Source organism: Haemaphysalis longicornis, unplaced genomic scaffold (genome assembly GCF_048455015.1).
Source record: "Haemaphysalis longicornis isolate Haplotype H1 unplaced genomic scaffold, Haemaphysalis longicornis Haplotype H1 scaffold_2, whole genome shotgun sequence".
NCBI lineage: Eukaryota > Metazoa > Arthropoda > Arachnida > Ixodida > Ixodidae > Haemaphysalis > Haemaphysalis longicornis.
Window position 1 is genome coordinate 179,534,771 of NW_027526295.1, and position 27,921 is coordinate 179,562,691.

A 27,921-nucleotide genomic window follows, 5' to 3' on the forward strand; every position below is an offset into this window, starting at 1 on the left:
CATCGCTTTCTACAACAACGCAGAAACAAGATGGAAGGCCAGCCGATCTTCAACTGACCGTCACATGTGCGGAAATATTGCTGACAGCGTTGTCTTTGCCTAAGGAAGGCTCTTCAGAATGCCAGGATCTATCGAGATCCCGTTGCGCGACACCGACGAGGTACGGCTTCTTCTTTCGCCAACTTTTACGCTATTCTTTCGCGCTTCAGTGAACGGCCCTGTCGGCGTCCCAGCAAAGTAGCGCACCGCATTCTTTTCCCGTTCTTGTTGCTGATCTTGGTCGGTCACTTTCCAGGTGATCGAGCTCGACGTGGATCAGCTTCCTGATGGAGAAGAAGTCCTGGGCATCCTACGACAGGAGCAGGCCCAACTGCACCTATGGGTCAACCTTGCGGTAGGTCTCAACCAGTTTGTGATCGTTCTGCGACTCAGATGACACACGGAGCGCTGCAATTTTATTGCAGCTTGCGAGCATTGCATTGCGCCAGTCGGTCACCGATCTGCCTAAATGGCAAGGATCTGGAAAGAGGAGGGGAAAATAAGGACAATCAAAATCACAATCTAAATCAAAACCCTTGCGCCGATTCATGCGTATGTTCACGCATTAGTATGCGCATTGTGCTGGCGGGCGCATTTTCATCTCATCTAGCTACATGTGCCCGGATTAGCACGTATACAGATGCACAGATGGAAACAGCAGTGCCTGATAAACTGTCATTCATGGTGGATTCCTAATCATACTGCAGCGTAAAGATCAGCGTATCGGAACAGAGTTTGAAGGCTCGTGTTTTCCAAACGAAGTATTGCTTATCACTAACCTAACTACTTTAAAGCGCTAACCACATGTAGCGATTTTCAAGTGATTTGGGGACGACGCAACTAGCGACGAACTACTTTTCGCCGGGGACCAAATCGCGCAACGGATCGCTCGGTTCTGGGTCGCCAGAAAAAGTTGATCACCTCCCGGAAGGGGCCTCAGCGACTATCCAGAAGAAGAGCCAAAGTATCTATAAACGTTGAGGAGATCCGTCCTCTCCCTAAACCACAACTTCCGGCTTAAGGAGAGAACGAGCGGTGGCACAGTGCATCCTAGAGAAGTACGATCCTCTGCTTACTGAAGTCCGTTTATTTACCGTTTTTGTGACAAATGCACCCATAAAAAAAAACCTTGCGGCTGGGTGTACTTCGATAATCGTATTGGGTGCTGTGCGGCAATATTGGGATCGCGTTTCAAAGTCGTTGACGCAAACGCTTTCATGTGGTTACCTCATCGAGCGATTGTGGATCCCCGTATCATCACTCATTGCGTCGCTCGCAAAAATTGCTCCGTATGGTTACTGCTTAACAATGGCATTTGGGATGAATCGATGGCTCGTGTGCACATTTTATTCTCATCGCTGATGCCTTTCACATCATTTGCCACGCGATTTTGGTTATGTCACTCATTTCTGAGCGATACTTAGTTGCTAAAGACATGTTCCAAGTGCTAAGATATTAAAAACAATAACATTCCTAATTATTCCTGATATTCTGTGCATGCTAGACCTTACACACTAAAGTCACTCAACTGAAATTTACAAAACACTGATCGGAGATACGGAGCTGCTGAAAACAAGTTGCTCTTTTCACTTATTTATTTTTCACATGCCAAGTTACTCCATTCTAACCCTTTTGTCCCTGGTGTTTTCAATGGAGGGCACACTGCAAAATTTCCCTGGCACATCAACAACAAAACCAAAGTAGCTGGTTGTTTAGGTAATGCTTGTTAAGGAATGCCTCTTGTGATAGACACCACCATCTTTGTTTTTTCCTGGAGCCAAACTCCAGAAATACGAAGGCATTACAGTGAAGATAACGCTGACATCACGCAAGTAAAGTAACTGAGGTCCTAGTTCGACGACAAGTCTGTGAATCTGAACATTTCAGGAGTCAGCTTTATTTTTTGTTTGTCGGCTCAGGGTTACATACGATTTGTAAAAACCTTCAACCATTTTTTTCCCTCGAAATTTAATTTTTAGTTTGCTGATGATCTAATTTAGATGGCATGTATGTAAGCCAGTAAATACTTGCACTACAAAGTCATGGGGTCCTTCAGTTTGAGAAAGTACACAGAAAAAAAAAATTGGCCAGCGACTACGATACTCCCTAATACGATATTTGGGCGCAGCAGCAGTGCACTGAGGCAGCACTCGCTCGTGGGTTCTCTCGATGGCAGCGATTAGGAGCCTCTGCATTGTGGCGTGAAGTGAGTCTTAGGAAGCGAACGCACATCATCGTCACGCGCTTGCCCCCCTCACGTTTTCCCCGAGCGTCGTGCCGTCGAGCGCCTCGTGCGGGCACAGCATACTGCCCCCTCCCCTCCCCCACCTTGCACTTTCGGAGAGCTCTGGCTCGCGCCGCCACGGCGAACCGCCCTCCCCTCCCAATTTCGCGACACTCTCCTCCTTTGCTTTCTTTCACTTGTCGGTACAGCCATCGTTCGCTCGGTCACGACGACAGCGACGTGGCGCAGCCCACGAACAGGTAATAAAGGGCTGCGCCCAAAAACATGCGTTGTTTGAAGGGCTGACAGCATTGTGGAAAGACTGTGACTGACTCATTGATGAGTAGGCATACAAATTTCAGTAGACTACTGGTGGACGTAATAGGGTTCTGGATAACGCATCGTTACTGGCACTGCAGTTTTGTTACTTACAAAGAATAATTATTTCGGGAATTGTGACATCTGACTGAGCAGCTTCTATTGAGATTAAAATGTGGACCACTGTTCAGCTGGAAAAAATTGAGTTCCTGTTCTCCTCTTCACCTGGTATATTACGAATGTGATGATTACTGTGGACTGAATTTTAATTGCTTTTGTTTTGCTATGAATCAAGGTGTGAAAATAGGTAGTTTGTGCAGCCAGCTTAGTCATAATTTCAGGGAGCCAAAAGCGTTGTATATTTGAGATGCTTACCTCAAACATTTTCACAAAAGTAGGGAGGGAGCCATCGTCTTTTAAAATGGTATGTGCAGGCCATCTGTATCAACAGTGCTCTTGGTGCACTTGTTATATCTACTCTTCTGAAATTTGCATGTCATACATTCTTTTCTCAATGCTGTTTAAAACAGAGCGATTTAATATTTGAAAATAAATGAATTAACCTCCTGCTGCCATTACTAGGTCAGCCATGGTGAGATGCCGTATTTTTCTTCTCAAGGGGTTGTTTAACCCACAAACGAATGGCTTAAAAGTGGATTTTCTTGTTAATATTTTGAAAGGGTAGGAGGTTAATACAGTTGTTGCTGAGGTCGCGGGTTCGATTCCTGGTCGCGGCAGCCGCTTTTCTGATGGAGGCGAAAAGGAAAAATGCCCGTGTGTACGAGATTTCGGCGCATGTTTAAAGATCTCCAGGCGGTCAAAATTAATCCGGAGCCCTCCACTACGGCGCACCTCATCGCCTGCGTTGCGTCGGCGCGTTAAACCCTACAATGAATGAATGAATGAATGAATGAATAAATGAGGTTAATACAGTTGTCTAACATGTCAGCAATGATAAAAAAACAACAGGATTTCAACACTTAATGCAAAAAATGTGAGCATTGGTCCCCTGATAATAAAATTTGTTTGTTAGGGGGCCCGTGTTTGTGGCACTTATTTCAGATGACATATCAAACATTCCACTGTGGCTAATTGTCCAAATCGTAGGCCACGGAAGCAGCAACTAGCCCCATTCATGTGTTCAGTCAATCAACTACTACCGAGTGGTACAGCAAATGAGCCAGACATGTGCCTGGCTTTTCTTGCAATAATTGCCCCCCCTCCCAATTGCAGCTGGAGTACTACCGGCAGGGAAAGGTGGACGACTTTGTGCGGCTGCTGGAGGCTGGCCGCACGGAGGCCCGCCTCGACTACCGGGACTTTGAGCAGGACCAGATGACGTGCCTGGACACCCTGGCTGCCTACTATGTGCAGAAGGCCAGCAAGGAGAAGAACAAGGACCGCAAGCATGAGCTCTTCACCAAGGCCACCCTGCTCTACACCACGGCCGACAAGATCATCATGTACACACAGGTACGGGGGGCGACCAAGCCATCGCACTCGGCTCACTTCCCAGACTTTTGATCTGGGTTGAGCAAACCGGGTTTCATTTGAAAGGTTAGAAATGCGGGAAGTCAGTCAGGTGAGAAAGATGAAGTCCTAGCCAAAAGGTTTTATAGTGATAGAGGCACCTTCAGGCAAATTTGAAATGTGGTCTAGGTATCTGCAAGCTGGAAGGCTTTATTTTTATGTCTGTTGTTGTTTTGGGTTGCAGGACTGCTATTCTTGAAGCCCTTTACGAACACCTTAAAGAAACCATGCAGACCAAATATAAGTTGGTTTTATTCCGAAGATTTGGTGTTTTATAGTGCCCCAGGGCTTCTCTGGCACCAAACGATGCCTTATTCGTTTAGAAATAAAACAATTTAAGCTATAATTTTGATTGTCCTGCTGAATCGTGTGCTTTGTAACATCTGCAATGCTGTATCCAGCGAATGTACTGAAGCGAACGTAAGTATGCGGGCTAGGGCTGCAGCGAGCGGCAGAACACCGTGTTTGATGTCAGTCCTCCTAGATGGAACCACCATACTGCTCGGGACTGCTGTCTACCCTCGCTTTTTTTTTTCTTTTTTTTTCTTTTTTTATTTGTGTTGGGAAATGTTTGTTGCTCTTTATAGCACTCGTTTTGTGAAACATTGGGTATGCTCGACAAACAGAGCCACAGAAGATGCTCATGCTGGTTGGCCAGTGTAAGCTTAACAAGCTATAACCGGCATGGTGCCCGTAGTACACACTGGTGCTTCTGCGTTTACTTGTTTGTTCGTAACTTCCATTGTTTTACTGTACCATTCTTACTGCTGTGAAAAGAACGTGTATTAAATGTAAGCACAACAGCTCATTCTGCAAGCTTATGACCCCTGTTTAATTTGCGTTGAATCGCACAGCTGTCCAATCTCCAATTGCCAATCACCAAATGACAGAGTCTAATTACACCGCTGTCTGTAATAAGTCATAGGTTCAGTGTGGGAAATGAGCTAGTGGGTTGCGTGGCCGTTCTCTTTTTTCCTTATTATGTAGCTTATTTGAGTGAAGGGTGCATTGAAAGTGGTGTTAGTGTTATTCTAAAGAGGCAATCTTTCGAATGAACCAAATTTGCAGTTTGTCTGCATGGCCCTTTTAACAACTTCTTTTCGTTCACTTGATAGCATACCTGAACTGTGTGTATCAAAAAGGCATCTGTAGACCTTTATGCTAAAAGCAGAATGCCTTATGCCACAATAGCTTGTGCAGAGAACTGACATAAAGTAAAACTAAATAAAAAACATTTCTTGGAAGCTCGCAGTTACAAATATGGCTGTAGGTATGACTTAAGGCCCTAGAAACGAGGGGAAAAAAATTCGCCTTATTCCCTCGCACTAGTTATATCTCTTCTGGGCATGTATAGCAAAAAATTGAACGCATTTATAAATTGAATTTGCACAGTTTAGTGTGGCGCAGTGTTGCTGTGGGCAGGTACTGCCCCTTTTAAACATTACACATTTTTATTGTATTTATGTGTGAAACACTTGTTTCTGCTTTCTTATACATTCGATCATCTTCTTCTCTAGTGATGTGATGTTTCTCCATCTTGACTTTTTCCAAAATTTTCAGTCTGTTTCATTCCATAAGTGCAATTAATTGAATTTGGGGCATGAACGGCTCCTTTGTTGCTTGTGACAAACTTGGGTAGGTTTACATGTGTGGGTGCTACCCTCATCTTCCTTCAGAACCACTTGCTCGGAAGAGCCTACTTCTGCCTCCTGGAGGGCGACAAAATGGACCAGGCTGATGCGCAGTTCAACTTCGTGCTCAACCAGGTCAGTGCCCAGTTTTGCTGTTTTAGCAACACGTTGCTGCAAGGCAAGGAGAGAGAGAGAGGGTGGTGTGTGCCACTGTTAATTGTTCCTGTTCCCATGCTCTCCCAGTCCCCCAACAACATCCCTTCCCTCCTGGGCAAGGCTTGCATTGCGTTCAACAAGAAGGACTACAGGGGAGCCCTGGCTTTCTACAAGAAGGCCCTGCGTACAAATCCCAACTGTCCGGCTGAGGTAGGTGGAATTGCAGCCTTGGGATTACAGTCTCGAGTTTGTAAATCCTGTGTTTTGCTCGGTTTCTGTGAGTTGTCCCGTTTTCAGAATAGAAAGCCTGTGGAAGCCAGCAGTGATTCCTTTGATAGGGAACAGGATGTGTGGCTGCTTTGTGTGAGAGGACTGCTGTTCAGGCGTTCTGGTCGTATGGAATAGAGTTGTGGCCACTGCAGCACTGCCTGTCAGAATAGGCACACACACCATCCTTTTTTCAGGCATATATATGCCCTTGACCCTTCTTGCAAGAAGCAGACACTTAAAATGGGGCAGCTTTACTGGATACAGATCTTTGCCAGCGGTGCACTTTATTTCCTCCAAGTAACATGCATATGCATTCTCTCTTTGCTGTGTAAAACAGGATTTACAGAAAAAAAAAAAGAAAAACTGCATCCTTCTTGTTGATTGTACAGCATGGAAAAACCTAGGATGGAGCTTTTTATTCACAAACACTAGCACTCTTTTGCCATGCTTCGCATAATTTGTTTTTGTATGTCTTAAGAGGACCTGCACGTGTCTGCAGTCCGAAATACTTTAGCTCCAATGACTGTGTTTCAATAAACTCTTGCAAACAGACTCAGGAAGTCATGCTAGGGGGAGAAGTGGATCAGTACAGCCCCCTACCCCCGAAGTTTTCTCTCTGTTCAGCCTTTTTTCAGCCCATGCTTTTTGCACACATTATCTATAAATTTGAATGTAAAGACGAGAACAAGAGAAGAAAACAAAGATAAGATATTGTTTGTGTACAGATTATCTTTTGTAAATTTTTTTACCAGTGGGGTATAACACCCCCTTGAAAAATATTTCTGGCTACGCCACTGGGGGTGGGGGTCAATTTTTGGGGGGGAGTGGTGGCGCTACTTGCAGGGAGGGTTAAAGGGCTTGATATTGGGGAGTTGGTGCATGATGCTTGGCGGTAACTACGGAGCAAGAAAACGAGGACAAAAGAAGAAGAAGAAGAAGCACTGTGTTGTTGTACGTGTTTCTTCTTCTGTCGTCCTGTCGCTCCATAGTTACAAGCAGCAAGAGTGCTTCTTGCCAGCTCATTAAGGAAAAATGCACCGGGAACAATTGCTCGGAACTGGCCCGGCCGATCATATCTCTTCCCTGCACGTGCGCGCGTGCAGGTGCGGCTGGGCATGGGCCACTGCCTGTACCGGCTGGGCAAGCAGGAGAAGGCGCGGGCGGCCTTTGAGCGGGCCCTGGCGCTGGACGGCCAGTGCGTGGGCGCCCTGTCGGGGCTGGCCGTGCTGCAGCTGAACCGGCGGGGGCCCGAGGCGACCCGGGCAGGCGTGCAGATGCTGTCGCGCGCCTACGCCGTGGACCCGGCCTGCCCCGTGGTGCTCAACCAGCTGGCCAACCACTTCTTCTTCAAGAAGGACTACGGCAAGGTGCAGCACCTGGCCCTGCACGCCTTCCACAACACCGAGAACGAGGCCATGCGCGCCGAGAGCTGCTACCAGCTCGCCCGCTCCTTCCACGTCCAGGAGGACTACGACCAGGCCTTCCAGTACTACTACCAGGTACGCTCCGTCGCCGCCCCTGTGCATGTGGGACGACGGTGTTGACGGCTACCCTTCCTCCTCTTCCCCCCGCTCTCGTCGTCAAGGCCACCCAGTTTGCGCCGCCCTCGTTCGTGCTGCCCCACTTTGGCCTGGGCCAGATGTACATCTTCCGGGGGGACGTCGACAATGCGGCCCAGTGCTTCGAGAAGGTCCTCAAGGCCCAGCCGGGCAACTACGAGACCATGAAGATCCTGGGCTCGCTGTACGCCAACTCGTCCAGCCAGTCCAAGCGAGACCAGGCAAAGACGCACCTCAAGAAGGCAGGTTCCTCGCTTGCGCACTTGTTGTCAAATTGGGGTGCTCAGCACCCTAGACATGCTGCTGTTAGTCCATGCAGATGGTGCAGGCGGTAAATGGGAGGGGCAGTTTTGGTGTGACTTCAGCTTTCCACCTGAATGGGTTCGATGGAACCTGAAGATTGTACAGCGCACATTTTTTGGGCAAGGACATAGGAAAGAAGTGCACAACACAAGCGCTTGTGTTGCTGGCTACTTCCCACCACCAACCCACTAGTCACCATATAGCCCAACATGGTACCTTATTTGATATAGCCCTGGCAAAAAGTGCACAGTCAGCCCAGTGTTATCTGTGTTTTTTATAAATGGTTAGAAAAAAAATGTTTGGTGAAGTAATGTCGATAGCATGATCTCAATTCATTTTGATTGGTTGACGGAATTTTCGTCAACCAATTTTGTCAACCAATTTTTCCTGCTGTCCTCTTTCTTTTGTGTGCGTACATGTGTGTGTGTGTGTGTTACTTCAGACAGTTAGGATGTCAATGATATTGCATGAGCTTGTTACTCCAAAAGCTGGATGGAATCTGTATAGGGTCCAGGGTCGGCCCAGTCCTGAGTGACGTCCTCTTGAGAGCATTGTTTACCAAACACTAATAGTATTGTTGCGTCCCTTGACAGCAAAATTTTACCGGTACGTTGATGATTACCTTGTTCTCTTTGATACGAATGCCTATGACCCTATGTCTGTGTATTTCTTGTTTCTCTTTGAGCAGAATGGCCTTGGCCTAAAATTTACCATTGAGAACAACAAGGAAGCCTGTATTTATTTCTTGGATCTGAAATTGAAATTCTTGCCAGACCATGTTTGCTGGATGTATGCTCCATGGTCGTCGAACCTTTGCTAAAGTACAGCTCAGGGCATACCAAGTTAGTGAAAAATGCCCTGGTCCTTTCCTGCTTTTTTTTTTGCCGGTGACCAAGTTGGGCCCTGATCTGATGGAAGCAAGCTTCACTGGTCAGGTGCAGAAACTAAGAGACGCTGGCTTTCTGCTGGACATACTCTCACTGGGCTGCCAAAAGTTGGTTCAGAACATTAAGAAAGGTGGTAGAACTGAGCGTGCATCCACTGAAAAAAGAGCACAAGAAAATTGCTGTGCTGCCTTACATACATGGCCTCACTCATAGCTTGAAAAAGGTTGCATCTCGCTATGGTGTACAGGTTTTAATTTTCGCCTGCAACAAGTTGGGCTGATCGTGCGCAAAAGTCAATCACTGCGTAAACAAAAAACGCATTGTTTCCACCATAGAGTTTCATACAAATAACTAGAGGGGAAAAAATACTGGCGCTAGTGTCAACGCGAACATGGCAGCGACGCTTACGCTTCAGTGGGAATGATGGGTAGTTCTGGAACCGGATTGCGTCGGATCGAAATGAGCCTCTGGCTGCGCAAATTGTGTTTTTTGACAAAAAAAAACTCTTATTGCCCGGTTCTCCATTTGTAAATTACATGACAAACAAGAAAGTTAGTGACCAAAAACTGGTTTTGTATGAAATAAAACGGCACTGTTTAAATAAACAGCAGATGCGGAGTCGAGGAGGATTGGGAGCAGGTTTGCCATTTTTAGCGTTTCTGTCAACCAAGATTTTTTTCAGAACCTGCAACATAAAATCCTAAACGGTGCTTTACTGTGTGGCAACTCCTGTCAAACGCAGGTGACAGAGCAGTTCCCTGAGGATGTCGAGGCTTGGATCGAGCTCGCTCAGATCTTGGAGCAAAGTGATGTCCAGGGCGCCCTGTCAGCCTATGGAACAGCCACCCGTTTGCTTCAAGACAAGGCAAGCTCCATTGGCCTCTTGTTGCCATTGTTGGCGTGCCAAGCATTTTGTCTGATATGACTTCAAGTGTGGGGCTACCATGCTAGTCAGCTTTATTAACTTAAAATCGCAATAACCTTGTAAATTTAAGACAGCTGTAGTATTTTTCAGGTAGATTCCTCAGGTCTTGTACAGTGGTAATGCAGAAAATAAATCGGGTGGTGAATTTTTGGTTTTTAATTCTTGCGTTCTTTCTTAAGCTGAACTGAAAAGATAGTGAAGAAAAAAGGACTTCAGTCATAAGAAAGCCACTCTTGTTAAATAACTTGCTGATAAAACAAGTTATATTTACTCAGTGAAGTACACCTTGGGGCCTTTCCTAGGCAGACTCTCTACCACACAAAGGAGGTTTGCGTTACTCCACAATTTGTTAAATATTAGTTAATTGTCTTGCCTTTTGAAGTGGCCCGTATATATTTTGCAATGTATTTGTTGCTACGAATACGTTGTTTCATTACTGCTCAGGGAAATTCCAGTTCAATGGGCAGGGAAAACCTGTGGAAGCCGGGGAATTTTGAAGAAATTAAAGCCGTTCCACTCGATGTGAAAGCTGTCGGAAGTGCAGAGCAGTGATTCGCCATAATGGGCTGTATTGCCGTTATCTGCGCACTGCTGCCACCCAATGCAACTCAAATTTCCCACCTCGCAGTGCTCGCGCACTTCCTGCCTAAAACCGCGCCAGCGGGAGTTCTGTTCTTTTTGTGCTTGCTGTTCCTCCCGCATGTGCCGGCGTTGCACTGCCACTTTTTTTCGCTTACTATCGTAAAAACCAACCCAATGAGCGTTCTTAATTACATGAACACGGGCGCTGCCGGTTAATTACGTATATTTTGCCTCAAATGTACCTAGTTTTCTTTGCGCTAAACAACGGAGAGATGTATGACAAGCACCAATGGTTCACGAGTTTCGAATGCTTATGACTATATAAACCGCTTGGCTTTTGAAGCCTCTGGGTTACGCCGCAACGACAGCCGCTACAATGGAACGGCTCGTGGCTCTACTTGGGTCTAGTGAGCGAGCTACGACGACAGGCCGAGTCCCTGAAGTGCTCTGCACTTAAAAGTAATTTGCTAGGCACTTTGCCTACTGGCTTGTACTGTGTAAGTGCGTCTGCCCTTTTTGAGAGCCTGTTTTTCTCTTCCTAATGTGGCGTGACGTGAATCTGCAGGTGAAGGCGGACGTGCCGCCGGAGATCCTGAACAATGTGGGGGCATTGCACTTCCGGATGGGGAACCTGCAGGAGGCGAGGCGCTTCTACGAGGCCTCGCTCGAGCGCAGTCGCAACGAGTCCAACAACGACGAGCACTACTACGGCTCCATCTCTGTCACGACCACCTACAACCTGGCCCGCCTGTATGAGGCCCTCAGCCTCTTTGACAGGGCCGAACAGGCCTACAAGAACATCTTGCGAGAGCACCCCAACTATGTTGACTGTGAGTGCAGCCGTCAGATTTTTCTGCCGCCTTGTTGCAGGGAGGGACGAGGTGTTGCACTAAGATACCCTTTGTGGGTTAAGCATAAAATGTATGAACACTAAAATATCTTGTCAGTAGGGCTGGCCTTTCTTAAGATTTTGCAGTAGAAGTCAGTTGAAATACCCTTCGAAATTGTGAAGTGTGAGTGCCCACTGCCGTAACTCAATGGCTAATGCGTTGTGCTACTTACTGTGCGGGAGGTGGCAGGCTCAGTTTCAGACTGCATTGGCTGTTTTTCCTGGTGGACGCAAAAAACTGAAAACAGCGGTGCGAACAGGATCTCAGCACACAATTTTGCTACCACGTCAAAGGTGTCAAGCCACCAAAGATCTCGAGGCGGTCAAAATTAGTCTCTACCCTTTACTGTCTACGCTGCTCTGGCATCTCATATTCCTTTGAACCTAATGTCTTTTGATTCAGTGTGCAGGTCGTGCATATTTTAGTGGAAAGATGTTTTTAAGTGGAATTCAGTTCAAATGAGCATCAAGCCATATGATCGTCATGGAGGCCATTCAAGGCTTTTAAAAAAGTGCTTTCGAAACGCAAATGTTTGCACCTTTGTCCACAATGCCTTCATGCATTTTTCAGAAACTGTATACTAATGGTTTATACCCTTCGGGCAACAAAGCAAGTACAGTCAAACCTGGATATAATGAAGCTGAATTTTTAGTTACATGCAGGTTTTAAGTTAAGGCTCGCTTAAATGAACCGGAAACAAAATCAAAATGCTAGACATAGTGACAGCGAACTCATCCTTCAATGATTTATTTCACAGTGACGAACTGAGTGATTTCCGTCCGCTGCTTTCCTACGAGCTTAGTCAGTGCATGGCACTCCAAAGAAGTGATGTCACTTGCCCCCATATTCACAAATGTAACGGAAGTATCACTTTTGCTTTTGACTCTTTCGGGTGCCTTAACTCTTTCGGGACCGCTCCTATAGGCCATCGATCACATATGATCGATGGTTTCGCGAGCCTGCAGAATAAAACTTTTCGCTCGATGGAACACCTAGCGACATCTAGGAGATAGTTTAAAAACTAGAGTTTTCTCTTTTGTGAAGTTTCTTTTTTTATCGCCAGGCGGCAACGCATCAGATATTTTATTCTGGCGGGCGGTGGTTCCGAATGTAAACATACTCACGCGCGAGCGCGATAAGAGATCCGCGTCGTCTCGTCTCGCATATCTTCGCCTTCCACTGTGGATTTTGACGATGAGAGTGGCAGTGAAGAGTCGAAATGCGACTTTAGAGATCGCATTTCAGCTCGAGTGAGGATTCGGGTGTCGATCAGCCTGGAACATGAATCGCGCTCAAAGGTGGGTGTTGGTTTCGGTTTCAATTGGCTCTGGAATAGGTATGTGCGCTCGAAATATGTTCTGGCTGGTTTATATCTGTTTGCTAGGGTGTTAACTACCTATGGTGGTGATCTCCTGCCACCAACGCAGAAACGGATCAAGTTTTCGCTGAGACGAGACCCCGGCGTGTACCTGGGCAACGACGTAGCCATGGCCCTACTGCCAAAGAAATCACACACAAAACAAAAAACCAGTTACACCTAGCTGCATCAAACTTTCGTGATGAATAAACAAAGCATTGTGTGAGATTTTGTATATCCTGAAATAATTTTATTCTTTTTTAATATTCTTAGATTTACGCTATTTTCTATCTTTTTCTGTAGTTTTTTTGCGAAGTTCTTACTTTCTGATTTTTTCATGGTGCTATCGTCAGTGTTGAAGTAAAACACGGTGTTGTGTGTCAAAGAACATATAATTAGCTGCATTTTGGTATATGCTAAAGCAGGATGGTATCTTTGCTTCATGTAATCAATTTTTTTTACCGAGACCTCCCTTTTTCATCGCTTTTTCTGGCGGTCCCGAAAGAGTTAAGCGTTTCAAGGACCAAACTTATAGTGAAAGGATAAGTTGATGCTCTTTCTTGGACTCAAAATTGGTGAGAGGGTACTAGCTGAGATACTGTAGCAGGCGGCGACATTCTTTTCTCGCCGGTGGAGATAGCATTTAAAATTGGGAAGTCGTCTTGGAAAGGCAAAACCTTTCGTCTTCTGGCAGCAGAAATAATCACCAATGAACAGACGTCACAGATGGCTGTGGAGACGGGCAACTACATCGCCAGCAGGCAGGCCTAGCACCTAACCGACACCGTACTCACACGTGGAAATGCACGGTAGTTCGCAGTGAGGGCGGAAGTCTCTAAATTGGTGCCTTTCTCCAGCCGATTTCTCGGAAAACGTTACAAAAAAGAAATGGCTCATCGGTGTAGCAAATTCGTTGCATCAAGGTTAACTGTCACAACTACTTCGTTACATAGAGGTCACAAACACATGGGTTTCAATGGGGCTGGCACTGGGGAATTAAAAAACTTCGTTAAATCCAGGAATTCATTACATAGAAGTTCATTACATGCAGGTGGTTTAACTGTAACAAACATGGCAGCGAACTTTACAATAAACTTCTGGTAGTGAGCCGCCTCTATTGTTCTGACGTTTATTGATATTATGCTCCCCATCCCAGCAGTGTAGAAAGCAAAAATTTTGCAAGCAGCTCGCAACCTGTACCTGACCAACCCACCAAATTACTTTAAATTTGTATTTTAATTATGGGCGGTGGTTTCACTGTGAGAAGTTATGTGTGATTTCATGAGTCCTACGGTAGGAAAGCGGAACATGACAGCAGCAGCATTTCTGCAACATGGCAAGGGAATGTTAGGACTTCCGCATTGAAATTGTACAATAGCTTGGTGGGTTCCGAACACCATTTGAAGCCTGTCATTTGAGTTGAGCGGCATTCATTTTTTTAATGCATTTGAAATGCCAGCGGAACATGCGTTCTGAGGCCCAGGTGAGGCCCAAAAAGCTCCAAATTTAATTTTATTTTGGATTCGCTGGCAACAGATATGTTTGTTGCTGCCCTGGCTTTCTTTTCCCCTTCTTTCCTTAGCAGCTGGTTTTCAAATACCTCAATTTCACTCTCTGTAACCCAGCATAACCTAGCTTTATCGTTCATGTCCCTATGGTCTCTCAAGTTTATTTGTGAGCTCAACTGGATTGTGCTTCTTTTGTACCTTCTTGACGCAAGGTGTAACAAATGTGCCAACTTTACTCTTCTGAGGCCTAACTGGGAGTTTACAGTAAATCCTTTGTGTGTTGCTTACCCCCCCCCCCCTTTCCCAATGGGTGGCAGGCTACCTTCGCCTTGGCTGCATGGCCAGAGACCGAGGACAGATCTATGAGGCTTCTGATTGGTTCAAGGAAGCCCTTCAAGTAAACCAGGTAAGAAGGAGAGGCTTGCAACGGTTACGTCCTGGGTTGCCACGAAACTATGGGCAGCTATTACAGCACGTGGGCGCTCTTCTCCTCGCAGGAGCACCCCGACTCGTGGTCCCTGATCGGGAACCTGCACTTGGGCAAGCAGGAGTGGGGACCAGGCCAGAAAAAGTTTGAGCGCATCCTGAAGGGCTCCCCGGGAGACGCCTACTCGCTGGTGGCCCTGGGCAACGTGTGGCTGCAGACGCTGCACCAGCCCATTCGGGACCGGGACAAAGAGCGGCGGCACCAGGACCGTGCCCTGGCCATGTACAAGCAGGTGCTCCGCCTCGACCCCCGCAATATCTGGGCTGCCAACGGAGTCGGTGGGTGCTCCTTGCTCATGGGAGGGGGCTGTGTTCATGGAGGGAATTGAAGCGAATCCGTCTGGTGTCGTAGTTTTTACGTTTTGGGATTGATTAGTGAAGAAGCTTTGTTAGCATAAAACGGTGCGGGTAGCAAGGGCATGATGAAGAGCAAACAACACGAGCGGTGACTGTCAACTGAGGTATTTATTGTGAAGACGACAATACAGTTAAACCTCAGTGTAATGAAGTCTGTAAAATTCGTAATTTACTTCGTTACATTGAAATTCGCAGTTATAATGAAGTGTTCATCCTATAAAGCGTTTCCTGAAAAAGAAAACGTGGCGTGCATACACGGCCGGCGCACCACTGTTTCTGTTTCTATCGGTGCTGAATCGTCTACGCGGGCATCAGCGTGAACCGCATGGAGCGTTTTCTTCCTGCAAAAACGTGCCCCACAAGCCACAGGCGCACTGACGCAGCCACGGAGACCACCCGCACGATGCGGGTAGCTCCAGCGACCGCTTCTAACCGCTTGCTGAAACGCAACTCGAGGGGCATGCGAGAAAAAAAGCGGATAACGTGGGCGAAATTTTCACTGTAAAACGTCATACGCGCCGCTTACGAGAGTGCCCATCAAATATCCTCCGCGGACTTCTACACCTGCCATATTTTTATTACGGTTCATACTAATCGTTTCCCAAAACTTAAGCTATGACTTGGCAAACATGGTCACGTAAGCGACCGTGCCGCTTGTGTCAGTTGGTCATTCGAGTCCAGCGCGTCCGACGGCTGTGCTAGCTCTGTCAGCCGACTAAGTGCTGCACTAACTGCTTTGGTGTTAACGTGTTCGTTCGTAACTTTAATTGTTCCTCCCACAATTTTTACTGCTATAAAAGGAATGTGTTCTACATTTAAGCACAAATAGCTCGCTCGACAAGCTTATGAGCCCTGCCTAATTTACGTTTGCTTTTGCCGGCCTCGGCCAATCGCACCGCAGGGCTTATGACATCATAGGTTCTGTTGCGGGAAATGAGCTAGTGGGTCGCATGGCCATTCCCTTTTTTCCTAATTATGTAGCTTATTTGAGTGAAGTTTACGTTAAAAGTGGTGTCAGTATGATTCTAACGGGGCAATCTTTTGAATGAACCAAACTTGTGTTTTGTCCGCATGGCCCCTTTAAAAACCTCACAGGCACCATGTGAATTCGTACCTAATGAACTGGTGGTATCTTTTTTTTTCCCTCTTGACAGGTGCTGTGCTTGCTCACAAGGGCTACATCTCGGAGTCACGTGACATCTTTGCCCAAGTCCGTGAAGCCACTGCAGACTTTTGCGATGTGTGGCTCAACATCGCACACATTTATGTGGAGCAGAAGCAGTATGTTGCTGCCATCCAGATGGTATGCACCACACTTGTTTTGAGTTCTTTTTTTTGTTGTTGTTACAATATTTTTTAAGTCTCTTGTGTTTCGTTCCTCACAATTGTCTAGTATTTCTGTAATATTTAACTTGAGGGCATCACGTGGATGTGTTTGTCTTTCTAAATATAGTTTATAGTAGATACGAATGAATGGCGGGAATGGCAGATTTTGGCAGAATGGCAAACTCTAGGGGATGGCAGATTTTGTTTTGCAGTCAGTGTAATTGCCAGCCACTAGGGCAGCTTCTGTAACTATTCTGTGCTAATACACACACTCCTTCTGACGCGCGCTGTTGCAAGTAGTCCGGTTGCCCTTGTATTTGGTCCTTGTGCCGCACTGTTGTTGTTTGCTGGAACAGCGCTGTGTACATGTCGAATTTCCTGCCATTTCCTTGTCCCTTCCCCTTCTGCTGCCCTGCAGTACGAGAACTGCCTGCGCAAGTTCTACCGGCACCACCAGGTGGACATCCTGATCTACCTGGGCCGGGCCCTGTTCCGCTGCAACCGGCTGCGCGAGTGCAAGCGTGTTCTGCTGAGGGCACGACGGGTGGCGCCCCAAGACACCCTGCTCCTGTACAACATTGCCCTGGTGCTGCAGAAACTGGCCGCCCAGTGCCTGCGTGACGACAAATCCTCCCTGGCCACTGTGCTCTCGGCTGTCCATGAGCTCGGCCTGGCTCACAGGTTTGGTTGGGCTGAAACTGCATCAATCCCTCCCCCTTTTTAGGGGAGAGGGTTTGCAAAGAGAATGCTTCGCAGTTTTTTGAGAGAGCTTTGAAGGGAATTGCTTAACCCTTTGCGGTCCAAAACTTTTACCCACTTTCCGGTCGTTCTGGTCCGAAACTATTTCACTAGTTTGAGGCACCACGGAAGAAAACGACAACTGTGGGAAATTAACTTGGCGGTTGTTTATTTCGTCAGTTCCTCTTTGTCCCCAAGTTATTTAGCGATACTTGGGCAGTGTGTGGAAGCGTTCAAAGCACTCTCCTGGGTGCAGTCCGGGATTATTTCTGCAGGTTTTGCAGAAGAACACTGTTTCCCTCCTGCCCCCTTTTGTTTTCCGGTCACTGCAAACAGCGCAGTCCTTGCTGCTTCGGCCAGGGATCTTGTAGATGAAATGGGGCTTTCCATCCAGCCTTTGTTCGCAATCCAATCTTGCAGATGGGCCCCGCTTCCCAGCGCGAGCCCTTACGTCACCAATCAGCTGCTCTATCAGGTTCCTCCGGTACTGGAGGTGTCGCTGCTCTTTCTCTCCCTGCTTCAGGAGCTGCAGTCTCATCAAAATGAAGCTGTTCACTATCGAAACTTCCAGAAGCCAAAAAAAAAGCTTCCTCCACCATTTCATTGACTTCCGGGAAAATGCATAACTTGCACAGTAATGATCGGCCCTGTCCACTGCACCCATGTTTTCAGTGTAGTCGCATATCACCACAGGCTTCTTCAGTGTCAGTGTTTTTCCTCCAGCTATCTTCCTTGTCACTTCTTTCGTAGACGCATTGTGGGCTCAGCTTAGCATTGTCACTTGACGCTTATCCCGCCAGGCAAGTGCCATGTACGAGTTTCCTCTGCGATAAACCGTCACTTCACCTTTTTTCATCTTTTTTTTGAGCTGCTGCGGCATTTGTTTTCGATTTGTCATCACAGTCCCAGTTAGCAAAATACTGTGCGAAAGTAACTCTTCCGCAAGCATTGGGGACGTATAAAATCTATCCGTATACAGATGATAGCCACTGCCCGGTGTAGCTTGCTCCACTTTCTCTAGCAGGTGGAGCACAATCCTGCATGTGAAGAGAAGCTCGGGACGGCAGAGGCTATCAGTTGTTGTGCTGCCGTAGTATGGTTCAAAGGCCGAAATGTAGCCTGTTTGGCAGTCAGCCAGTGCATAAACGCGCATGCCCCATTTTGTTGGCTTCTGGGGATTGTAGCACTTGAATGAGACTCGGCCTTTGAAGCCGACAGTACTTTCATCTACGCAAATTTTGGGGCCGGCGTTGAAATGCTCTCTGCATTTAGCATCTATGTAGGTCACAACATCCCTGATCTTGCTTCCACGAGTTGGTGGACCTGAAGAGGTATGTGGGCTTGGTGCAACGTGCAGCATCCAAAATATTTGAAGAAATCTTTTTCGTTGGAAAACGTGTGGGAAAAAAGGCATCTTCTTGAGGAGGTCGTTGCTAAAGTATTCCTTCAGCTCCGGTTTGGGGTTCAAGGCCATGTTTACTATAACCCCTAGGAAGGCTTTGAATTCTTCCACGCGCACATCTTCCCAGTCCTTCCAAATCGAGTACTGCTGAAGAACACCGGCACTCGAGATTTTATCACGGGCGTAGCGGTTTGTTTCGCGCACTGTTTGCTCAATCAGCTGGTCGGTGAAGAACAACTGAAAGTAGTCCAACTCGCACTTTACATTGGAAGAGCTTACTTGAGATCCCGGGTTCGGGACAGTGAAGGGAAGAGGGTCAAAATCTGGTAAATTATCCAAGTAGGCTGTCCAGTCGGTTCCACGTGGTCCTGTGTTGTTCTGGTTGTTGCCACCGTCTCTACCATCCTCGTCTTCTTCCTCGCTGGCTTCTCTAGAATCACTTTCTTCGGTATCCGATGGAGCCACATAGTTGTCTTCGTCACTAAAATCGTCTTCGCTTTCGCTAAAAGCTTCAGAATTACCGCCGTAGAAGGCACTCGGTGAGAAGGCGGCCATTTCGCTGCAAGCGGCGCCGAATCTGAGCTGCGCGCCCCTCGAACAATCGAAGAGTTCAACCGCGTAAGCTGCGCCATCTGGTGAAAAAAAACAAAGCTGAAATCAAGGCAGTTCTTGCCTTTTATAAGAGGTGGCGCCACATGCACAGTAAAAAAAAAATGCGCGCGCAATTCAACCAGGAGAAAGCGTGTCGGGAAGTGCCCGACAGCGGACCGGTGCGGCCGTGTTGTGTTGTCGGGCGGGGCCCGACAATGGACCGCAAAGGGTGCGGAAAAATTTTTTCACCTGACACAGAGTCGCGGTTAGATGCAGTAACATCTCGTGTTTTGAACATCAGGGCAGTGGGGAAAACCGCAATTCCTCTATCATGCACATTTGTAACACGATATCAAGACCCACTAAGTTGTGACCACCTGGTCTTCCATTTTTCTATGCATCAAACTTGACTATATGGAAATTGCATTAAAAAATTGGTATGGTTATTATTCTGACACGACAGTCTCTATTCTGACGCAACATTAAAATACCTGTGGTGGCCATGTACCTGGCTAATAAAAGTAAACTGAATTAGAGCAGAGTTCCGTTTTGTCTCTGTGTCCCCTTTATCGACTGCTTGTTTTGTGTTTGCATCGGCCCAGGTACTTCCAGTATCTCAGCGTCCACGGAGATCGAATGAAGTATGACCTCGCCCAGGCTGCTGTCGAGTCCAGGTGAGGGCAGTGGCAGTTGGAGCCAGTGATCAACTTGCCGAGGGTGAAAATAACAAAGTGGACTATGAACGGAGTGTTAGACCGACCGGGTTCCAGTAAATTTTACTGTGTGCTGCACTAGTTTAATAAGGTTCGATGTTGGGCCAGCTGGTCGATCATAGTTAAGAAAATGTACAGCGCAACAAAAGACGAGGGTCAGTAAGGATGCACAAGGGCAAAGTCCAAGCCATTTTATGCTTCTGCACATTCGAAGTATTTGGTACCTGCATGTGACTGGAACAGATCTAATTGTTCGAACGTTGCAGTTTAGACACTTGCCTCTCTTCTTCTGTGCCGTCATGTAGAAATGTGTACAATTCATTGACACACGGCGGGACTGCCATGCTTCTACCTGGGCTGCAGGCAGTGCCAGGACTTGCTGAGCCAGGCGCAGTACCACGTTGCCCGTGCCCGCCGCATGGACGAAGAGGAGAGGGAGATCCGCCGCAAGCAGGAGGAGGAGAGGGAGGCCCTGCGCCGCAAGATCTCAGAGGAGCAGGTGGGTGCTGGGGGGCATTCTTACCGTGGGAAAAACCTGGGTGATGGCATGTAATCCTACAAGCTCATCAACCGAAACTTATTGTGGCTGTGCCGTATTCAGACTTGTGCCAAAACAATGGAGTCGTTTACTCAGTAATTTTGTTGTTTAGTGTTCGGCACATTTGCTCAATGAGGAGGGATTGGCTTGGCTTGTCTTCTGTCTTGACGCGTGTTGTGGGGGCTTGCTGCAGAGGCTGCTGGAGGAGCAGAAACTGGAGCAGGAGCGAGCCATGATCATGAAGCGGCAGGAGTTTGTCGAGAAGAGCAAGGCCAAGCTGCAGTTCGTGGACACGGGTGACGACAAGCCTTCCAAGAAGTCCAAGGTGCGTGCTTTCTTCCCTCTTTTCACCCTTTGCGTGAGCCTTGGATTTTTCTTATTCTGCATTTTTCTACCCCCGCCCTCCCTCTCTGAATGTATGTATGCATGGATGCATGCATGTACAGTTGAGCCTCATTGTAACAAGCATTGACATATCAAATTATCAGATATAACTAACAAAATCCGAAATTTGGTTGTTCATGGTGAATTTTCAGAGCATTTGGGCTTTTTTGTGATAAAACCAAGATCAGCATATCTTAAGCCGCTTTGGTTATAGTATAATGAATAAATTTTGCTTAATGCATGGCTGAAAGGGGTGTCCACACTAGTGTGTAGGATCTGAGCCTGTCTAAAAGCAGTTTTCACATCTAGCACTCAACCTGCACATCTTCAAAAGCACACGGTTAGCGCTTATTTGTGAGCCAACGGTGGTAATGGTGAGCTCTGCCAATGCCACCTATTGGCCCACCGCAAAGCATGATGGTTGGTAGCTGCAACAGGACAGCATCAAAAGTGATCATCTTTGGACATTTCATGCCAAGCGAAGTTGCATGTGCAATAAGTATGAGCATAACCTAAAATCAAAATAAGGAACAGAGTTCTGCCATATAAGGATCGTTATCTAACCTGAGGTAGTGCTAGCGCATGTGCGTCTGTTTGAAGGTCAGGGTCTAAAATGCAGAGGGCAACACATTGATGAACGGTGTGGTAACAGGCCCAGTACGAGGGATATGGAAGGTTTTCTGAGATTAAAACACTCTCGCCAGTCGAGCAACGTAGTTTGTGTTGTGTAGGTAACAGCTTGTGATGGCTTTTTATTCTGAAAAAATTGGCTAGTAAATGTTTCATGCTGCACTTGTCCGCTGTAGTATTGTTCATCCTCCCCATTTTGGAACTTGTGCTATGCCATTGTCCCTTTTTCCGCGTTCATTTGCTTTTGCTTGAGATCACGCGCGCAGGCTTCAGATGCTTTTGAGCCTTCAGACACATGCAAATATATCTTGGTGCTAAAAAGATTGGCTAGTAAATGTTTCATACTGCACTTTGCCATGGCATCAAAGAAACTTGCATATAATACGCACCAATAATTGAAAACTCTTGAGAGAAAAGTAAAGGCAAAGCAAAGCCATGCCTCATCTCTTGCGCTGTTGCTGATTGCGGGGACATGCAGATGCATACGTAAAAACAACTGCGCAGTGAGCTGTGCGCCACAACTCTGCCACACTCCACCACTGCGAGGCGCAGCGTGTGCTGACATCACCTACCCTTTTTCTTGTCCGTTGTAGTATTGTTCACTCTACCCATTTTGGAACTTGGGCTATACCACTGTCCTTTTTCCGCGTTCATTTGCCTTTGCTTGAGATCATGCGTGCAGTCTTCAGATGCTTTTGAGGCTTCAGACACATGCAAATATATCTAGGGGCTAGTCCTCTTAGTGCTGTGCACTGAATGAGGGACTCTCTGTAGGGATGGATGGGCGCACGTGTGTGTGTGTGTCGTTGTATGCACCTATTATTTACATCAAAATTTTATGTTAGCTGTCGTTGGAAAATTTTTAGGAAGCAGGAATTAGGTGTTAAGCATCTAGTGCTGGTCACACTATTAGGCTGCTTCTGAGGGATTTGTCGCCTGCGTGTGTGTGGGTGTGTGTGTGTCAGTCCTGTGTGTGCACGTGTCACCAAAGTTGGAAGCACAACCTCGAAATGTTCTTTATGCAACTTCGAATGGAAAGTTGGATGAAGAATGCATGAAGAATGAGCCCTGATCTTGCTACTTGTGTCACATCGCTAATGTAAGGGGTGGCATCGTGACCTACGTACTCCTTGTGTTGGTGACAAGCAGGATGAATTATCCCTATTGTTTTCATTATATATGTTCATCTGCCACATTATATATGTTATTATGTTTGCGCAATAACTCCATATAGTGCACCCAGTAATGCATAGCTGTATTGACCAGTAGGATCTAAAGGCTCCTACCAACTTTCTTGTTAAATATTTTTATATGAGTTCATCATATACAGGTGTTGGGGTCTGAGGGGACATCTCTGCGTGCCCTTTTCCTTCTCCGGTGGAACTTGCGAGCCATGCCTGTGATTTACTCCTAAATTTTAAAACATACAGTGTAGACCGCTTATAACGTATGTCGCAGGAGCTGCAAAAATCCGCACTATAAGCGGTACCGCACTATAACCAAAACATGCGCGAATCCAACCAAACCGCAACCTAGCTCTCAAGTCAGCCTTTATTTATTATCACTCATAGCGCGGCACTTAAAAGCGAAGGCCTGGTGTTTATATCGCATTTTTTTATCACATCAGCTTACACATTGCAAGCGCGGTCTTACAAACAGCGAGCACGGCTCCAACTTCTGTTGTGTTTGTGTTTTGGAGGATTGTGGCTGCGTTTTTAGCGTCTATGAAGAGATACCGCGGTACGTGATAAAAACGCCAACGGAAGTTTTTTTTTTTTTATTACCCCACCTTGTATTCACGATGCCGAAGGCAGCTGCTTATCAGCGCAACGTACTCAGCTTCGTGCGGATCACTTGTTTGGAAAGAAAAGAGCGGTGGCTTATCTGCACAACATTCTAAAGCGTGAACCGCATGGAGCGATTTCTTCTCGCGAAAACATGCAGTGCCCGTCGCAGGCGCAGTGACGCCGGCCCAGTTACAACTGGTGTGGTGTGCGGCCAGTGCGGCGCAGTAAGAGGCGGCAACATGGCGTCGGCTGTGGCCGTGAAGTGGTGCGGGCAGCTCCAGCGACCGCTTCTAACTGCTCGCTGAAATGCCGCACGAGGCGCAAGCGAGGATGCTCACGAAAGAAAAGTGCTGATAATACTGGCTAAAAGAGGAATATAAACTGCCATCCACGTTGCTTGTGAAAGCGCCCATCAAAAAACACTGCGGTGGTAGGCCTAAACATCTCTGGCGCGGCCAGCCGGCTGGTCGGAGCGTTTCGGATCTCCCGCCATTAAGGTGCGCGTCTCCCCATTGGTGCAAGTCGTCAGGCTCCTCCCACTGCCATGCACTGCCACGCGAAGAAGCCACCGCGAGCGCAAAATCGTCGACACGAGCGTGAAAAAAACGCATGCGCAACGCCGTTTTCGCCCGAATCGTGTGCGAAAATGGGCCATGCGGTTAACGTTTAATGGAAACAACTTGCCGCGCGCGGACGGGGACGGGGGTTGCTATCTTCCGAGGTGCGTCAAGCAAGGTCATTTGTGGTTATCACGTACGCGTGAACTAAAGGGTGCCTATTCTTTTGTTGTGTGTCGAAGTTGGAGGAGAGCAAGAGGTGTGCACTGCGTCAGATGGCCGATTTCATCCCTTTTTTTTTCTTTTGCTACCATAAAACGATGTCCCAGCTGCGCCGGTCGATCAGCAGCCCCGCCAGAAAACCGCAGTGTAAACGGTATTGTGCTTCGGCCAACCGCATTTTAAGCGGTATGCTTATGCATTGAGTTCTATGGGAGGTGAACCGGTGGTCACAAAAACCTGCGTTATATCCGGTCCCGCACTATAAGCGGTTACGTTATAAATGGTCTACACTGTATTGACAACATTTGAGCCTTTGAGTCCATTTGCTGTTGTGCCGTCAAGCGATTCCTTAGGATCAACTTTAACGCAGTTGATCAAATGACAGTAGCAGAACGATTCATCTACCTCCTGTTCTAATTAACCACTGAAAGGATGGCAGTGACCTTGAACTGGGGTTGCATTTTGGCAAGTGAATATGTTTGTGCGTTGCCTGTCACTGCAGTGGGCTGTGTGCGCACCTGTTTTGTAAAGCGGACTCGCTGGCTGCGCTTTGCAGGGGCGCAAGAGTCAGGACTACGTCAGCGACAGCAGCGACGAAGGTGGCGAAGGCGGTGAGAATGGGGAGGTCAAGGAGAAGAAGAAACGCAAGAAGCAGCACGCTGGTTCCGACGGGGAAGAGAGGCCTCGCAAGAAGAAGAAGAAGGAGTGCGTTCTGCAACTTTTAACTTTTCCCCACCCATTTCTCTTCTTGCCTTTCTCTTTTTTGGTTTGTTGTCATGACAGCCTCATTGCAACGATTGCTGTACTGCCTGTCTGCGGCCACCTTAGCAGTCACTAAAGATGCAACTTTGCCGATTTTTCAATGACAAGCGCAGCTCACGAAATTGCCACATCCGGTTTGAAGGGAACAGTTTCGGGTGAATTGCTTAGAACGGTGGCGCTGTGCCACGCAGGCGTGCGAGCCGCAGAGACGGTGCGGAGAAGGAGGGCGGGGGCCGTGGCCGCAAGGGAGCCAAAAGCAGCAAGAAGGCCGCGGCCGCCGCGGCGGCCGCCAAGGACTCGGGCATGTCGTCCAAGCAGCGGCTGCGCATTGTCTCCAAGGCTACCATCTCCTCCAGCGAGGACTCCGACTCGGACAAAGGGGGCAAGTCCAGGTGGGCATGCTACTCGAGAAGAAAAAACAACCACTGTGTCTCGTGTTTGTTTGATGGATTGATTGAAATTGTAGTCTGTGTGGCCCCCAAGTAATTCATACTGTATTCTGTTCAGTGCTGTGGAGAAATGGGTTCAAAAAGACACCACTGACGTTGGCGGGGCATTTTAGCGGTGCAGCTGATTCCAAGCATTCCTTGCACTGACACTTGGCAAATTCCAATGCTTGATCCTATGCGGATCCCGAAATCTCATCTTGGCTTTGTCCATTTGTAGTTATCCCCCCACCCCAAGGCTGAGTGAGCGCTTGGTGCTCTTGGCAAACGAAATGTTGACACAAACAGGCCATGTCCCTAAAACAAAAAAGAACAAACAAAATAGTAATGCATTTGGAGAAATTGAATGTGGTTTTGCTTGCAGTATAAGATAAAGGGCCTTCAGAAATGTTTATCATACAGGCGCTAGGAATAGTATTTCCAGATTCAGCGTTTAAACCTTTGTGGCTAAGCTAAAGGAAAGATGTTCTTCAGTCATAACTTCGCTGTCTCCACAGTAAAGGCAGGCAGGGTAATTTAATGCCACGAACTTTTTAAAAGGGCTGCTAAGCATTTTGTATTATATGCTCCAATTAAAATGAACCGGTGCTGAGGTAAGGTGAAGCTGCAGGTTTGATGCATAAGAGAACGAGAACACATGCGAAGCTGAGCTGGCTCCCACCATATTCAAGTGCACGTGTGTATTTTACATATTGGGAACTATCATTTCTCCTTGTAGATTTCCCCTAAACCATTTTGTCTTTTTTCTTTACTACTGTGCGTACTGTTGGCTATTTTTCTTACTTTTGCGTGCGAAGCAGATTTGGCAGTAATTAAATTACAGGAATTAAATTACTTTTTGCTGTAATGAGTAATATAATGAATTACTTTTGAGTATTGGTAATTTGGTAATGTAATAAATTACTTCAGGCCAGTAATTTCATGGAAAAAACTTATTACTTTCAAACTTACTTTTGACTACGAAATAGCCTCTCCGCTTCTCTTACGGTATAAAAAGTTGACCAAGAAAAGTTGACCAAGTAGAGTTCAAATCCCCAGAGAGCCTCTGGGCATTGGATGAAAAAGTTCATCATGTTCAACACAATCCTGCCCTCATCCACACCAGCGGAGTACCTACGTACAATTTATTTACAGTGCTATACATTGGTATGTTAGACATCTTTATTACGTATCAGAAGGAGCTGCGATTCAAAGTGGGCGTCGGAAAAAAGGTGTCCCCGTTTGTACGACAGTGTCTTTGTCGTACAAACGGGGACGCCTTTCCGATGCCCACTTTGAATCGCATCTCCTTCTGTGATGTAATAAAGATATTTTGAATAGTAATAGTAATGCAATGTCATGACTCCCAGTCATGCGTAATTCCTTAATTACTTTTTAGAAGTGATTTTGCCATCTCTGGTGCGAAGTGCCCCGATCGGTTGTCTTTCAGTGGCAGTGAGGACGGCGGGGGCAAGAGCAAGAAACGCAAGCGCATCTCGTCGGGGAGCGAGGCTGGAGATTCCGACGCCGGAAAGGGGAAGAAGCGCCAGATTATGTCCTCGGACTCGGAGAACGAGAAGGAGCCTTCCAACAAGGGGTGAGGTCATTAATGAGTTCGCCTGAGGCAGCTAGCTCTACGAGGGGAAATTTGTGTGCAACATCAGTGACTACAATTGGACATGTGGTGCGTAGTTATGCACATGTCGCACTTTTTGAAGCTTCACCACTTAGGCAACTCATGGAGATAAAGGTACTGCATCATGAGGAGGCTGCAAATTTAATGTGCTGTTTGTCGAGTGCACAAATTCATGCACTGTGTGGAAGGAAGTGATGTTCTTTCGTGAACGAACACCACGTTTGCATAAGGGGGTATTAGTGCACTGTTCAGTTTGCATGCTTGTTTACAAACAAGGGGTGACAAATGCCTGTAGGAAGGATGCATGGATTAGCTGGTTGCTGTTCTCAATCCTGCAAGTGGACGTAGCTGTTCTGATGAATCATGGCATGACAATTAGGTAGTAATTTGCTATGGTACATTTGTTTCAAGCAGCAAGGGGGATGGCCTTCCTGACTGTGATTTCTTCATATTTATAGGTCTCCTGCCAGCAGCCCCAGGCGTTCAAGATCAAGATCAGCATCCGGGTCCCGATCTCCATCCAACAAGTCGGCACGGTCCCGCTCAGGATCAAAGTCACCATCCCGGTCCCGATCACGGTCAAAGTCTGGCTCCCCGGCCAATTCCCGTTCTGGCTCTCGCTCTAAGTCTCGTTCTAGGTCAAAGTCTGGCTCCCGATCTAAATCTGGATCAAGGTCAAAGTCACGATCCAGGTCCAAATCCGGGTCCAGATCGAGGTCACCGTCAAAGTCTCCATCACGGTCAAGATCTGGCTCACGATCTCGATCAGGCTCTAGGTCGAAGTCACGTTCGCGGTCGGGATCTAGGTCAAAATCGGGGTCACCAGCCCGTTCAGCCTCCAAGTCGCCATCACGGTCACGGTCTAGGTCCAAGTCTGCTTCACGGTCCCGCTCCAGGTCCAAGTCTGGATCAAGGTCGCGGTCAAGGTCAAAGTCTGGCTCACGTTCAAGATCAGCCTCTGGCTCACGTTCTCGCTCTGGCTCACCGCCCGGCTCTAAGCAGGGAAGCCCCCCCGGCTCTCCTGCTCGGTCAGGCTCGGAAAGCGAGTGACTGCATTCCCCAAAAAAGGCTGGAATGTTTTCCCTTTTTCGCCCACCTCATCAATTTCAGAATCCACTTTTGCAACACTGCATGCATATTGCAGACAGTAAATAAACATTGTGCCACTCATGTGACTTCTCTTTCGTT

The 27,921-nt window shown here is 47.2% G+C and overlaps 1 protein-coding gene across 1 annotated transcript; it reads left to right on the forward strand.

The window, feature by feature from the left end:
• Ctr9 (RNA polymerase-associated protein Ctr9) lies at positions 1-27,903 on the forward strand. The gene is made up of 20 exons (XM_077698807.1): positions 1-160; positions 296-394; positions 3,815-4,054; positions 5,788-5,877; positions 5,986-6,108; positions 7,272-7,667; positions 7,754-7,969; positions 9,660-9,782; positions 10,990-11,254; positions 14,497-14,585; positions 14,677-14,944; positions 16,177-16,325; positions 16,767-17,029; positions 19,682-19,753; positions 20,156-20,291; positions 20,524-20,655; positions 24,467-24,615; positions 24,864-25,064; positions 26,548-26,694; positions 27,192-27,903. The coding sequence occupies exons 1-20, from the start codon at positions 119-121 to the stop codon at positions 27,781-27,783; spliced, it is 3,792 nt and encodes a 1,263-aa protein (XP_077554933.1). The 5' UTR covers positions 1-118; the 3' UTR covers positions 27,784-27,903.
• The last annotated feature ends 18 nt before the right edge of the window (positions 27,904-27,921 follow it).